Here is a 15,126-nt window from a genome sequence, read left to right as displayed (position 1 = left end):
AATATAATATAATATAATATAATTAATATAATATAATATAATATAATATAATATAATATAATATAATATAATAAATAGATCAGTTAGATCAGTGGTTTAACTAGAGGTGTTTGTTGGGGCAAATTGTCACATAAATGCTAGGATTTGATTATAATAATATAATATAATATAATATAATATAATATAATATAATAATATATCTGTATAGATCAGTGGTTTAACTAGAGGTGTTTGTTGGGGCAAATTGTCACATAAATGCTAGGATTTAGTACAATTGATTATAATATTTACTTATATTTTTGTGTGTGATGTTTCATATTTTTGCTGTTTCATTTTACTTCATTTATTTCTTTATTTTTCCCCTCACAATTGATATATTGGTTTTTTTTGCCGTATATGCCTAAGAAGTGTGACAAAATGGCTTAACAAGACAACAAAAAGCTCAAGTGTGTTCAGTAATAATGGTGTAAATTTAGGACATGACAATTAATAAACTGACGTTCAAAAATAAACCTACTTTAAGAAATATTCACCAGAGTGAACACTGTGACAACTAGCCCCAGTTCAATCCTCTATTTATACATTTAGTAATGTTTGAATCTGCAAAACATGAATCTGTATATTTAAAGTAAATCGATCATTGTATGTCTTAGATCCCCACTTAAAAATATCTTATATTTTGTACAGAGATTGTAATATGTTTTTCAATACATAGACTACAGTTGTGCAGATGATTATTCAGCATATGTTACGTCACTGTGCACCTGCTGTGTCGTTTCCCCTGATGTTCTGACATTGTACCCTGAATGTGAATTCTCTCAGGCATCAAACGGAGATCTAAGGTTCCCGGTGTTATGATTACACAGTACATTGAGGAACTTCCTGAGGAGATGACAACTCCAGACTTCACACGTAAACCCATCGCCTTAACCATTCAAGAAGGTAAGCACATTAAAAGAGAAGAATCTACAAAAGTGAAAGCAAATATGATTAGAGGCGACAGTTGAGAGCTAAATGATTCTGGATGTGAAATTAACAAGCTAGGTGCACGTACAGAGGATTACCACACAGATTTACTGCCCTATATGTCAACAAGCTGTGCAGCTACACCGACTTAACTTACGCAGTACATGAGTGATTTATCAAGTTCGCTGCTCGTCCCCCAGCTTTAACATGTGACCACAGCTATATATGCACCAAGGGAAAGAAATCAAATAGCATATATCCCATTTCATGCTAGTTTGAAATGCACAGAGCAAGACCACAAATGTGTAATGTATGCCTTCATTTATGTTTTTAATGACATGTAACCTTTCAAACTATGGGTTTTTGCCCTTTATTCTGCCTGTATCTAAAACATTTGACTTTGCCAGTGTCTTCTGCAATACAAATAAGAGTGTCTCTTGAAAAACAGAACAATGTCAGCCATGTTAACCATGTTCATTTCTAATAAGAAATAAAGAAAATATGGTACGATTTTACAATAAGGTCCCATTAGTTAATGACAGTTAATGCTTAAACTAACAATGAGAAATACATTTGTTATTGTAATTCTTTGTTAATGTTCAACTGTTCATTGTTAGCTCATGATAACTTAGGTCCATTAAATAATATTTTGAAATATTGCTAATTCTGCACACTCTTGATATTCACTTGATATTCACTCAAACAACTTCACAAGGTGCATCCTGGGATGCATTTTAAATGGTCAGTATGTATATACAGTATGCTGGGCACTTGTTGAATTATTAACATGTTAGTTTTGTAAAGAAATTCACACATAGGCTCAATTCATACTCATACATCATACATACATTCGTTTTTTAAGCATTTAAGCATATACCATAAAACATTTTTCAAAATGGAAGTTAAGTGTGTCCAAACTTTTCAGTAGTAGTGCACTGGAACACATTTTCTGGTAAATATTCACAGAATTGAAATCAAAAGTTTACTGATTACTGTAAAAGATCTGCAATTAACAGCCCGAAACACGTGACACACTAAATAACAACGATTTCAAGGCACAAGAATTCCTTTTTTGAAAGTTCTACTTAATAAAAATGTATTTCTCAAGTCTATAACAACTTTAATTTTCATAATGCAGGAAAACTAGCCATTTTTAAAGCCAAAGTGACTGGAAACCCAGCACCCACTGTAACCTGGCAAAGAGCAAAAGGAGAAATGAATGATCCCCAAAAGTTTCAGAACAAATATGACCCAACAACTAATGAACACACTTTGGAGGTAAGCACAGGCTTTTAGCTTCACTTTAAATCCTCTACTTAACATTTACGGTGAAGTGTGTAGTGGTTTAATGTTAAAATACCTTCTCATATCCCAGCTTAATGTAAAGAGACTGTAAGTAGGATGATTCCCGCAGAAAGTGTAAACGCTGTTGCCCTGTGCCATCAAAGCAATCCTTGCTTCAGTTGTTTGAGCAGCCCAACACAGCATCATCGTCACAACAACCAGCACAATTTTGGGGCGGGACTTCCTGTTTGCTGGCCAAATGGCAGAGGGTGGGGGGAGTGGTCAAGAAACCTGTTTGGAAACAGTCCTTACTAACTATTCTCTTCAGCAGCTCAGACATTAAACACTTCACCTTTAAATGTTCATTTCATTAGCTCTGTCATTCAATTATTGCCCACGATTCATCAACACAACCTGTTTTTCATTTACTTTTGCAGATACCTAAAGTGAGCAGTGATGAAGCCGACACTTACAAATGCTATGCCTCAAACGAATATGGAAAAGCTGTTTGCACTGTTGTCCTAAATGTAATTGAAGGTAGGGCACATATTTTAAAAGCCCTACTTGTTTGTTACTTTCATTACTAAGTTCTTATTCTATCCACACAGAAAGTAGAACTCATACATGAAAATAGCTGCAAACAAATTATTTTCTTTTTCTTTTCAGTTGGGTTCAAAAGGAGCAAAGAATTGCAAAAGGTTGACGCAGGTAAGATTATTGTAACCTTTTGGTAGATGATTTTCTTCAGCTTAGCATGGCAGTTGATTATAAAGAAAAAAGATTTAATGGGATATTTTGAATACTTTGACATTGAATATGGCACACATAAGCATTCACTTTCTTCTGTTTGTTGATTGCATTTTGAAGCTCCAGCAGGTGACCCAACAGAGTTTAGAAAGATGCTCAGGAGAGGGTGAGACATTTGTTTCCATTACATTACACATTAATGCCATGTCATCAGCAGTGCAGTTTCTCTTTAGGCTCTATTTATACATCTGATTCTTGCCATAGTTAATTAGCCCATCTCATATTAAAACATCAGTCACATTAACCCAGTTAAGTGCTAGCATTTGAGTTGGCCTGAAGTTCATATTTGTCATTACAATCTTCTTAAAGTGCTGGCAAAAAAGCCGAGGAGAAAAAGGAAGGTGACATTGACGACTCTGTATGGGAATTGCTGCTGAGTGCTGAGAAGAAAGACTATGAGCAAATTTGCATCGAGTATAGCATCACTGATTTCCGTGGCATGCTGAAGAAACTGGCCAAGATGAAGAAGGAAAAAGAAGAGGAGCAGGCACAGGTATAAAGAGCTGCCAAAATGACAGAAGGGTTTCTCAAAAAAACTGCTTTCACATTTTCATGACTTGATGCACAAATCTGGAGACCAATTGTTATGTTCTGTTTCTTTCACTGCTTTAGTTCATCCAACATCTCAGTAATCTCAAGCCAATTGAGGTGAAATCTGAGGATGCTGCAACCTTTGAACTGGAAATGGAGCTCAAAGACCCCAACAGCCGCATTTTTCTGTATAAGGTGAGAACTGCGAATCAGAGGATGTGAAATACCAGTGAAAAAAAGGTGTGACTAGTACAGTAGATCAATGCTAGTTACAAAGCAATGCCTCTTATTGAGCTCTCATCGTATGTGATAATCAACAAACAGCCACTTAAAATTGGTTCATGTCAGTATTATTTCAGTATCTATTATAGTTTTTTTATTAGTTTTAATTTTTGTAATTTTCATTTTAATTTTAGTTAAAGTTTTAATAATTTTGTTGTCATTTGTAAAAGTTTAAATAAGTTTAAAGTTTGTTCTATTTTATTTTATTTCAGTTAATGTTTGTTTTAGTTTTTTAAAGATTTTGCTTTGAAATTTTTGCTTTGATTGATGCTTCATATTGTATACAATAATATCGGAAAAAGAACCCCCATATTTAATTTTAACAATAAAATCATAGCGGACATAATTACACTCCATCCAGCGCTTCACACTTCAGTCCAGTAGGTGGACTTATCAATTACTTGGCTGGATAATGACATATTAGGCCACAATAACCAAATAATTTACTAAATGTAAATAATTTACTATAATTAAAAACAAAGACGATGTGTTAACATGCATTTGCATATAGGTATGAAGGTTGATTTTATCGTTACTGTACTTGACTATGACATTGGATATTTTTCAAATGAAAAGCCTGTTTTAGGCTACTCAAAAGATACTGCACTAGTGCTACCTATTCAGCCATCATAATTCAAAGAACCAGTCTTTTTTTTTTTTTTGTCTTATTTTTCTATATGCATCATGAACATTCATCACAGTTACTCTTTCCCTTTTGTTCAGGACGGCATCATGATTCCATTCAGCAAAGACATTGAAGGCGAAATAAAGCACAGTCTAAAACAAGTTGGCAAGAAGTACATCTTCACTGTTAAAAGTCTCAATCCAGAAGATGCCGGAATCTATCAAGTGGATGTTGAGGGTGTCAATATCTTTTCAACGGATTTCAAGAGTACGTTTTTTACAGCACATTTGTCTATTTGTCAGTTAACCTCCTGCTGAGAAGACCAGCATGAATTCCCATGCCTGTCTAAGCTGCCTTGGTGTTTCTCTGGCTGGTTAACCAACATAAAAACACATCTACACTGGATGTGAGCTATGTGCCGTTATGCCCCAAAACTAAATCGATCCCATTATAATCAATAAAGCTGTCTACACTGGAAGCATCTGTTAGGTAGCACACCGGACAGTTACATCAAAGTCAGCGTGTGATGTTTCTGGTCTGCTAATATAAATTGTTATTCTAAACATGTATACACAGTTGTAGCAACACTAACGTTATAATAATATTTATAAGCTAAGTCAGTTTTTAACTAATGTATTTCCATTGAAAATCAAGCAAGTCGTGCTGTTTAAGCTAGTTAAGGAGCCAAGTGGAGACACCAGAATTTAAAACCAGCTTTGCTGGTCTTTTCAGCAGTGCTTTTACAGAATGCATAATGCCATGGATTGACTGAGGTGTGTTTATCCATATTTAACACAGTTCCCCCTGTGGAGTTTGCCCTGAAGATCAAGGAGGTGACGGCCCAAGAGAGAGAGGATGCCATCTTTGAGTGTGTTTTAACTCAGCCCGTTAGTAAGATTACTTGGACCCTAAAAAATACACCTCTCTCTAACGATGAAAAATATGAGATTACTTGTTCTGAAGATAAACTAGTCCACCGTCTGAGAATTATTGATTGTATGCCTTTGGATGCTGGAATCTATGCTGCTATAGCTGGCATTAAGTCTAGCAGTGCTTGGCTGATTGTAGAAGGTAAGTACAACTTTTTTTCACTTCTATCAATAAAAAAAAAATGTAATTAAATTAAATGCATCATGCTGATTAATTAAATTCATTGCACATTTATCATATATCAGTACAATACCTGTATGCATTTCTTTTTTCTCCTGAACACAAAAGATACTTTTAAGAATATTGGTAATTAAACAGTTTCTGGTCCCAATTTACCTCTTTTTTTTTTTTCCATACTATGGAAGTCAATGGGGAACAGCAACTGTTTTGTTACCTACCTGGTCTCATAGCAAATACGTGCCTCCAAGTAAATTTCTGCAAAACTGAAAAAATTTACCTATACGTACGAATCGCTGTAGTTTCCAGTTGAAATGAACACTAGAGGCAGTAAAACTCCGTCAACTTTTATTCATTTTCACACAAAGTATGATTTGCAGGTCCACAGTTTTGATTAATAAAGCCTAATTTTCACACAATCTCTTGAGGAATATTATTAATTAAAAACAACTTTAACATTTGAAAACTGATACTTTCGAAGCAGATTAGCATCACATATCCAGCTTCATATGTATGGGTTTTCATGTTCAGTCGGTTTGCTTGGCAGCTCACGCAGGATGGAGTTGTGCTTGAGAGGTGAAGAGCTTCAGTATGAATCCTGTGGAAATATGGTTCGACAAAACAGTTCAAACCTGCATATAAGGAAGTTAAAATGGCATGGTTGCATCAGCGAATACATTTTTTTATATATATTGTAACGGGGTGAAGAATCACACGACAAGTAATCTCAATCAATACCCCGGAGGGTGGATTTATTGGGGTGATGGGTGTTAGTGAGAAAGGTCCAGGTAGGTGCTCCGGTGCCGTGAGTGCTCTCTTCCGTCTTAGGGGAGAGATAGGGGGTGGGTGGGGAGTGACCCCTGACAGACCTGCGAAAGCTGCCCAGATCTGAGAGAGGCCATCCGCGTTGGCGTTCGCGGCTCCAGCCGTGTCACCCTGGCATTAGTCTCCTTGGCCTTGGCAACTCCTGAAGGGGTGCACCTGGGCACGGGCCGGCAGACTGGGCTTATACTCCCACTCGTGGAAGTGCTGGGCGGCACAGATAGGGGATAACCCTAGGCGGGCTAGGGTTTCCTTCTTGACCTCTTTATATTGATCGGCGGAGGCGGCAGGAAGAGCGAAGTATGCACCCTGCGCTTCGCCCGTCAGCAGGGGAGCCAGCACCTGTGCCCAGTCATCCTTATGCCATCCTTCCAGGGTGGCCGTCGCTTCGAACATTTGTAAGAAGGCTTCTACGTCATCATGAGGGGTCAGCTTGGGTAGCAGCTTCGCGGCTTGTACTCGGGGGTCCGGCAGCGGAACTCGTTGAGCGGCACGCAGTGCCGCGAGTTCCTGCTCCATCTCTCCTTGACGGGTGGCGAGGTGCTCAACTATTTGCTGCTGGCGGATGCTAACCTCGGTGAGCCGCTGGAGGATTTCGTCCATGGTGGGGGACGAGCGCTCGCCTGTGACAGAACCCGGAGACAAAAACAAGGAAAAAAAAGGTGAGGTGAAGATCGCTTGTCGGTGATTCTTCACTGATTTGCCTGCATTCTCCACCAGTGTAACGGGGTGAAGAATCACACAAGTAATCTCAATCAATACCCCGGAGGGTGGATTTATTGGGGTGATGGGTGTTAGTGAGAAAGGTCCAGGTAGGTGCTCTGGTGCCGTGAGTGCTCTCTTCCGTCTTCCCAGTGCAGAGGGTCCGTGCAGTGCTCCTGTGGGGCTGGTCGGTCACACTCTGCTTTCTGTGCCGCCTGATGAGGTGCAGCTGTGACCGATCAGCCTGTGATGATGATGGCCAGGTGCTCCTCGCTTGTTTCACGCTGATGAAGCTTCAGGACGCTCGTCACAATATATATATCACTTTTGCATTTGTTAACACTATCGGTTAGGTTTAGGGTTGGGTTTAGTGTAGGGGATATTTCCAATACAATAGAGCATTAACTTGTAGCGACACTTCCCGGATATTTGCATTATGAACCACTGCAATACGTACCTGAAGCAACGTAATAAAATCACAGCAATACGTGCCCATATCAACGTAACAAAAACGTACCAGGGTCACGTATTGAACCTTAATTTTAGCGCCAGCCTCTGGACGTTTCACTTTTAAACTGCCTTAAAACCTGCAGTAAGGTACGTAATAATGGTGTTGCAGAAACGTACTAGAGGCACGTATTTCCTATGAGACCAGGTTGCTTGTTACCCACATTCTTCGAAATATCTTCTTTTATGTTTAACAGAAGACAGAAACTCATACAGGTTTGGAACAACTTGAGAGGGAGTAAACAATGACTAAATTTTCATTTTTCAGTGAACTATTCCTTTAAGTCAGTATATTGTTTTTATTTCCACATTGCATTATTTTTATTACAATTAGTTGTACTAAATTAAGAGACTAAAATAATTTAATTGCATGATACACTGACTGAATAATCAATTACAAATAATCACAGCCCTTTTATTAGAAAATAAGGCTGTCAATTAATTAAAATTTCTTGATTTGTATTCAGATTAATAACAAATTATAGCAATATATTGTCCCCAAATAAAAGACACAAATAAAGACATTACAAAATGTCTTTAAAGTCTGTATATTGTGTTTTATTTCTGTAATGCGTTATTTTTATTGTATATATTTGTACTACACCCTGTCATTTTATTAACTTGCTTAAATTCAGTATGAATCTGTTTTTATTATTGTTTCCACACCAGCTGACAAAGATCCTGCAACAAAGGGAAAGAAGAAAGCCCGTAAAACCACTCAGGCAGGTGGTAGTGGAGAAGACTTGCTGAAGATAGCTGCTGAGCAGGCAGAGAGGAACAAGAAGGAGATAGCAGAAGCTTTGGAGGCTGCTAAGAAACTCCAGGCTGAAAGAGAGGCAGTAGAAGCTGAAGCTAAAGCCAGAGCTGCGGCTGAAGCCGAAGTGGCAAAAGCGGCAGCACAAGCGGCAGCAGTTGCCGCAGCTGCGGCTGCTGCTAAAGCTGCACAGGATGCACTTGCCGCAGCTAAAGCCAAAGGTAAATCTGAGGCTGAAGCTAAAGCCGCAGCAGAAGCAGCTGCTCGGGCTGCAGCAGCTAAAGCCAAGGCCAGTGCTGAGGAGGAGGCCAGGAAGCAGGCTGAACTCAAGGCTTTAAGTGAAGGTCTGAGTGCTGAGCAAGCTGCTGCAGCAGGGGCTGCGGCAGCTGCTGCGATGGCTGCACAGGCAGCTGCTGCAGCAGCAAGTCTTGGGAAGGATGGAGCTGCAGGTGGAGTTGGAGGTGGTTCTGCAGCGGTGGTAGGAACAGTATGGGCTGCAGGTACTGGACAAGCTGGGGGAGCTGGAGGAGCTGGAGGAGCCAGTGGAGCAGAAGGTGCTGGTGGAGCCGAAGGTGCTGGTGGAGCCGGAGGAGCTGGAGGAGCCGGTGGAGCAGAAGGTGATGGTGGAGCCGGAGGTGCTGGTGGAGCTGGAGGAGCTGATGGAGCTGGTGGAGCTGGAGGAGCTGATGGAGCTGGAGGAGCCGGCGCGGCTGGAGGAGCTGGAGCTGCTGGTGGGGCCGGAGGAGCTGATGGTTCTGGAGGAGATGGAGGAGACAAGAAGCGTCAAAGAGCAGGACCTCTTGTACCAGAGACTGTCGTAGGTAAGGAATTATACAAGGAGACATTAAATATATCTGTTCTATACAAATTCCTTCTTGCTTTTATTTCTCATTTTAGAAATATATACTGTAACATTTCAGCAGTGATTGGTTCTTACAGAAAATATACAGTCTAGCAAAGCAGGCCAAACTTTCATACAGCACATATACATACATACAGTATTGTTTATGTACAATGCCGTTCAAAAGCAAGATTTTTGTATTTTTTTGAAAGAAGTCTCTTGACTGACTAAGGCTTCATTTATTTGATACAGTAAAACTAAAAACAGTAATATTACAAAATATTTTTACAATTTCAAATAAATATTTTATATTTATTTAACTTATTCCTGTTATGGCAAAACTGAATTACTCTGGTCATATGACCCTCAAGAAATTATTTACAACTCAGTCTGTGGGTGACATAGTCATTAAATTTTAAAGGGTCAGTTCACCCCAAGATGAAAATTCTGTCATTAATTACTCACCCTCATGTCGTTCCAAACCCGTAAGACCTTCGTTCATCTTCGGAACACAAATTAAGATATTTTTGATGAAATGTGAGAGCTCTCAGACCCTGCATAGACAGCAATGCAACTGTAATGTTCCCAGGTCCAGAAACGTAGTAAGGACATCGGTAAAACAGTCCATGTGACATCAGTGGCTCAACTTCAGTTTTGCGAAGCTACGAGAATACTTTTTGAGTGCAAAGAAAAGAAAAATAACAATTTATTTCGCTTAGGGGAAAGCGTGCGTATGTGTTGTGATACTCTAAAATGGCGGAAGACGTAACTCGGGGGAGAAGAATTGTTGAATAATTAGTTTTTTTTTTTCTTTGCACTCAAAAAGTATTCTCGTAGCTTCGCAAAACTGAAGTTGAGCCACTGATGTCACATGGACTGTTTTACCGATGTCCTTACTACGTTTCTGGACCTGGGAACATTACAGTTGCGTTGCTGTCTATGCAGGGTCTGAGAGCTCTCACATTTCATCAAAAATATCTTAATTTGTGTTACGAAGATTAACGAAGGTCTTATGGGTTTGGAACGACATGAGGGTAAGTAATTAATGACAGAATTTTTGGGTGAACTATCCCTTTAATCTATTGATTCGCGTTCATGGTTTTGCTGCTTAATATTTGCTTAATATTTTTTGATATTATAATTTTTTTTTGGGATTTAATGAATAAAGTATTTAAAAGAACAGTATTTATTTTTTTAAACAATGTAAAAAATTTTACTGACACTTTTGATTAATATAATGCATCCTTGCTGTATAAAAGTATTAATTTCTTGGTGAGTAGTGTGTGTATACAGTATATGTATGCGCGCGCACACACACAGACACACACATATGCACTCCATTCAGCAACAATATTGATACCTGTTTATTTATCTTTACAAAATTTATATTATGGATAACTTTTTACAAAACCGTTGTTGCCTTTTTTTTTTTAGTGTAAACAGGTTTTATAAAAGAGCTTTGTTTTGTGCAACATTCTCACACAACTTTCTGTTTACTTATAAGCTGATGCTACACAACACACCTACATCCTAAAAGTGTTTTACTGTAGCTCAAGTGGGAAATACTCACAACACAATCAAAGCATTGCACATCCTGTGCTGATTAATTCACAGTTTACATAAAAAATCATGATAGGAAACTCAAACACACCCAGCACAGTTCCAGATGTGAGCATGGATGGGGAAGCCGAGGGCCGTACTCGTGTAAGACAAGGCCCACTGATACCAGACACAGTGACTGGTAAGAGTGTGGGATGTATACACTAAATCCGTCTCATCTATATTAAAATCATGTGCTGTGATTACAGAAACTAAATAGTTCACTAAACTAAAAAGTGTATTTTCCATTAAACATCGACAGTAACACAAATAGCTTTTGCTTGAATGATTTATAAAATATTGATCATGAGAAAGACATTTCAAGTGACATTAACAACCTATTTAATTTTTTTAATAAACACTGATTGTTTAAGCATGATTATTAATTTTCAGTGATTAATATATAATATATATATATATATTTAAATAATAATACTTTTAACATGGGGGGAGACAGAGAAGTGCTTAAAAATATTATCACAACTAAAGTAATTTCCAATAATATGATGGTCATCAAACTGAAAAAAAAAAAAAAAACATCAAATAATCAATCTTTTTTTTATTTTCTCTATCATTGAATGTTCCATAAAATCCATAAATGGTTTCAGCTATATGTGCTACTCGGTTTGTCTGTCTTAATTGTTTGTTTGTGTCATTTATTTGTTGTTAATGTACCCATTTTGTGTGGTGATGGTTTGTCAGTGTTTTTCAGTGTGTAACAGTGTTTTTCAGCATAGCACAAAAGCAACAAAACTGCAGATTCAGCATGTTTAGAGGCACGACCTCGGAAAATGTTAATTGTTTGCATTTTTGTGGTGGTTTTTGTAACAGTTTTCTTAAATGTTCTTGTTTGTTTTAAGTGTTTTTCTTTTTATTCTACATGTTCTTTCCAACCTCTTTATCATATTAATGTCAATCTTCAAAATGCTTCACCGACTGACCAAACGGCATGAATGAAGGTGGAGGTAACCCATCAGATAAAGAAAAACCAGCAGGGTCTGGCAAACCATCAGGTTCCGGTAATCCATCAGGTTCCAGTAACCCATCAGGTTCCGGTAACCCATCAGGTTCAGGAAACCCATCAGGTTCTGACAACCCTTCAGGTTCCGGTAACCCATCAGGGTCCGGTAGCGCTTCAGGTTCTGGGGACCCACCAGGCCCACGGAAGCCACCAGGTCCCGGAGGCCCATCAGAGGGAAGCACTGAAGCTACAGAGGAAGAAAAAGGAGCTGAAGATGAGAAGGACGAGTCAGCTAAACCTGGCAAGCGTTCAGGCCGTAAAAAACAAGACCCACAGGTTCCGGAGACAGCTGTTGGTAAGAGATGTTTGAAGTTGCACTGAATAATGACATTGCTTCCATGCAAATGTCAAAAGTCATTCAGAAGACTCAGGAATAACTTTGCAGTCCCTTGTAGGAGTTCTGGGTCTAATTCAGTCACATCATCTGAACAATAAACAAAGTTATCCAAACACTTCCTATTCCTATTAAGTACACTGTTAATCAGAAAACTTTTTTAATTGGACGTGGATGGTTATAAAGCATGTAATTGTTATACCACAGCCTCTCTGACGGATTTAGGTCTTTTTTACTTAATTTAGCTTTAATTTAACCATTCTGGACATGGTTTGGATCTTATTTTCCTCAGGACCAAACATACTTTGGGACTTGCTGGATAATTTTCCACTGAGAAACTTTGTCAGTTTAATTGTCCTAAGCGCTCATTTAAAGATTATACCCTTGGGTCCAACAGCTATAGAACAGGCTTTGTAAGCATATGCATATTCCTATCAGCAGTTCTTGGACATAATGTGCTTGTTGAAACATTGTGAAGGCATATTTGATGAGCAAGCTCAAAATAAGTGAGGGATATATTGAGCAAGGCGGGTTGTAATCAGTAACTTTAACAACCTCTTTAATTAGGTTGATTTGAGTAGACAGGAAAATTGTTTATTTCACATGATGCTAGTGGGCATTGGATAACTTTGTTTAATAAAGTAATAATTCAGTCAAAATAAAAAAATCTGTCTTTACATGTATTTATCCTCATCCCATTCCAAACCTGTATGTTATAATTTTTTCTGTGAATAATAATAATAATAATAATAATAATAAAAGAATTGTTTAATTTTATTTAATTTTTTGTTTATTTATTTTTGTTAATTATTTTACAGTATATTTATTTGTTTGTTTGTATAAAAAAATCATATGGTTTACTTATGCTGCTTTTGTTGTGCTTGACAGCCTGTATTAACTTTATAAAAAGAACCTTTATAAATTCAATTTTAGTATTTACCAAACAACAACAATATACAGGTTTGGAAGGACATCTCTGAGTAAACTATTCCTTTAAATAAAATAAAGAAGAAAAAAACTCAGTATGTAATTTGAGTGAGGACCAATTCTTTGTGGAAAACAGTTCATGTTTTATTGTAAGATGCAACAATAAATGTATTTAAAAAATAGTATCCACCCAGTCTTTAATGTGCCAGATATTTCTTATGCATTGTGTGTCTGCTGTTTGTGTAGATCAGTATGCGCTCGTATTGTCTTCACCAAGCTAGCTTGTCTTGCTAAAGGCCAATCACCTCGCTCACTAATCAGAGGAACCAGGACATGATAAGATCTTAATAAATGCAGCCAAATAGGACTTCACAAACTCTAATTACGAGAAGACAAATTAAAGATTTTATATGCCTTAGAAGACGTGAAAATTGCAGCAGAAGTCATTCCAGCAAGATCTTTAATTGTCAAAACACTTGGGGTTGCAAGAAAGTGACTCAATCAGCATTTACCTGGAGATTTCAAAGTAAATTCTGCACAAGAACCAAATTGCATTTGGATGGTATCCAGAGACACCATGAAATGGTAAAAGGGGGGAAATATTCGTATTAATCTAATAGAAAAGCAACATTATTTGGTAATACCACCAAAACAAGAAGGTTTCCATCATTGCCCATTAGTGGTGAAGCTTAATTAGAGTGACTATTTATTCAGAGAATTATCTCAGCTGAACTACTTCAACCAAGAGTGATAATTATGTACTATTAGAACGGAAAGAATGTATGTACAATGCATTTCTAAAATAAGTCAGGTTAAATGTGTACTGGCCATTCAGAGATGCTTCATAATGGTCATCATCATGACTGATTCTAAGAAGATTCGGATTCTAGGAAGTCAGCGCTGAAGACAATGGCAAGATATTATACACCTGATATTTTTTCTCACATATTTCTGTTGGCTTTGATTCACATTTAAATGAAAGTTAATGCATTTTAACACATGCTATAAAATATGTATGTCCATAAAGTACTTACTAAGTGTACAAGTGTAGAATTGCTACAGTAGGCCTCAATTAATGTGTGTGGACTACAACTCAAACATCATGCAGCAAAATGATAACCGTGCTTGAATTATTAATGACTAATTTTGTTCACAAATCACATGCAGATCCTGGTGTTCACTTTTCTGCTGGGCTGGAAGACTGCAAAGCTATTGTGGGAGAGGCAGCTGAACTTGTCTGCAAACTTAGCAGTGCTGACTGTAACGGTGTCTGGTCCAAAGATGGCAATGAGGTATAAAGAAGCCACAAGTATAAATAATATGATAAATGGTATATATGGTGTATGTGTAAACTGTTCTTCAAATTTCTCTGTAGATTACTGCCTCCACTGAGGGTATGACTATCAGTAAAGAGGGAGTGGTTCACAAACTGACAATTACTAAAGTAACAGAAGAATTTGCTGGAAAATATCGATTTGAGGCTGATGGGCGTAAAACCGAATGTGTGATTGCTGTAGAAGGTTTGTTTTTGAATATCTGCTCATTTGTGCCAATACATATGCAAATGTTCCAAATTTTCATGTTTATACTTTTTTTTTTTTTTGCTTTTTTTTTTCTGTTTGTGTGTGTGTGATAAGATCCACCAAGATTCAATGCCAAGGAAATTGATGCATTTGCAAACCCGATTGTGGTCAAACACAATCATAAAGCCACCTTCAAGATTCCATTTATTGGCTGTGAGCCATTCAAAGTCCAGTGGTACAAAGATGGTGAAGAGCTCACGCCAGACTCTCACTGCAAGATTGAGATTTTAGAGGCTGAAAGCCGCCTGCTTCTCACCAAATTACAGCGTAAAGACACCGGGGAAATAAAAATCAAAGTCAAAAATGAGTTTGGCACAGTTGAAGCCATTTCTAATCTAGTGGTACTTGGTGAGTACAAAAAGTGAACTAATTAAACAGGTTGTATTTTTTATATGAATGCAGTACAGTTTGGTAAAAAACTTACTCTCCATTTT

At 37.7% G+C, this 15,126-nt stretch overlaps 1 protein-coding gene across 4 annotated transcripts in view; it reads left to right on the top strand.

Moving 5' to 3' along the window:
• The window catches only part of LOC107667005 (immunoglobulin-like and fibronectin type III domain-containing protein 1), a 39,363-nt gene that overhangs the window by 17,761 nt on the left and 6,476 nt on the right, over positions 1-15,126 (top strand). For 2 of the 4 annotated variants that reach the window (XM_016458568.1, XM_016458567.1), the window contains 15 exons: positions 823-942; positions 2,105-2,244; positions 2,688-2,787; positions 2,917-2,958; positions 3,118-3,163; positions 3,367-3,550; positions 3,670-3,783; positions 4,594-4,762; positions 5,294-5,566; positions 8,303-9,208; positions 10,865-10,969; positions 11,787-12,143; positions 14,277-14,401; positions 14,485-14,629; positions 14,747-15,040. In XM_016458568.1, coding sequence (XP_016314054.1) covers positions 823-942; positions 2,105-2,244; positions 2,688-2,787; positions 2,917-2,958; positions 3,118-3,163; positions 3,367-3,550; positions 3,670-3,783; positions 4,594-4,762; positions 5,294-5,566; positions 8,303-9,208; positions 10,865-10,969; positions 11,787-12,143; positions 14,277-14,401; positions 14,485-14,629; positions 14,747-15,040 — 3,120 coding nt within the window. The remainder of the gene's footprint in view (positions 1-822; positions 943-2,104; positions 2,245-2,687; positions 2,788-2,916; positions 2,959-3,117; positions 3,164-3,366; positions 3,551-3,669; positions 3,784-4,593; positions 4,763-5,293; positions 5,567-8,302; positions 9,209-10,864; positions 10,970-11,786; positions 12,144-14,276; positions 14,402-14,484; positions 14,630-14,746; positions 15,041-15,126) is intronic. The other 2 variants (XM_016458569.1, XM_016458570.1) reach the window with 2 other exon arrangements.

This window comes from Sinocyclocheilus anshuiensis, unplaced genomic scaffold (assembly GCF_001515605.1).
Source record: "Sinocyclocheilus anshuiensis isolate Anshui unplaced genomic scaffold, SAMN03320099.WGS_v1.1 scaffold615, whole genome shotgun sequence".
In the NCBI taxonomy this organism is placed as follows: Eukaryota; Metazoa; Chordata; class Actinopteri; order Cypriniformes; family Cyprinidae; genus Sinocyclocheilus; species Sinocyclocheilus anshuiensis.
The sequence above is the reverse complement of the archived record's forward strand: the minus strand, read 5'-3'. Positions and strand labels throughout refer to the sequence as shown.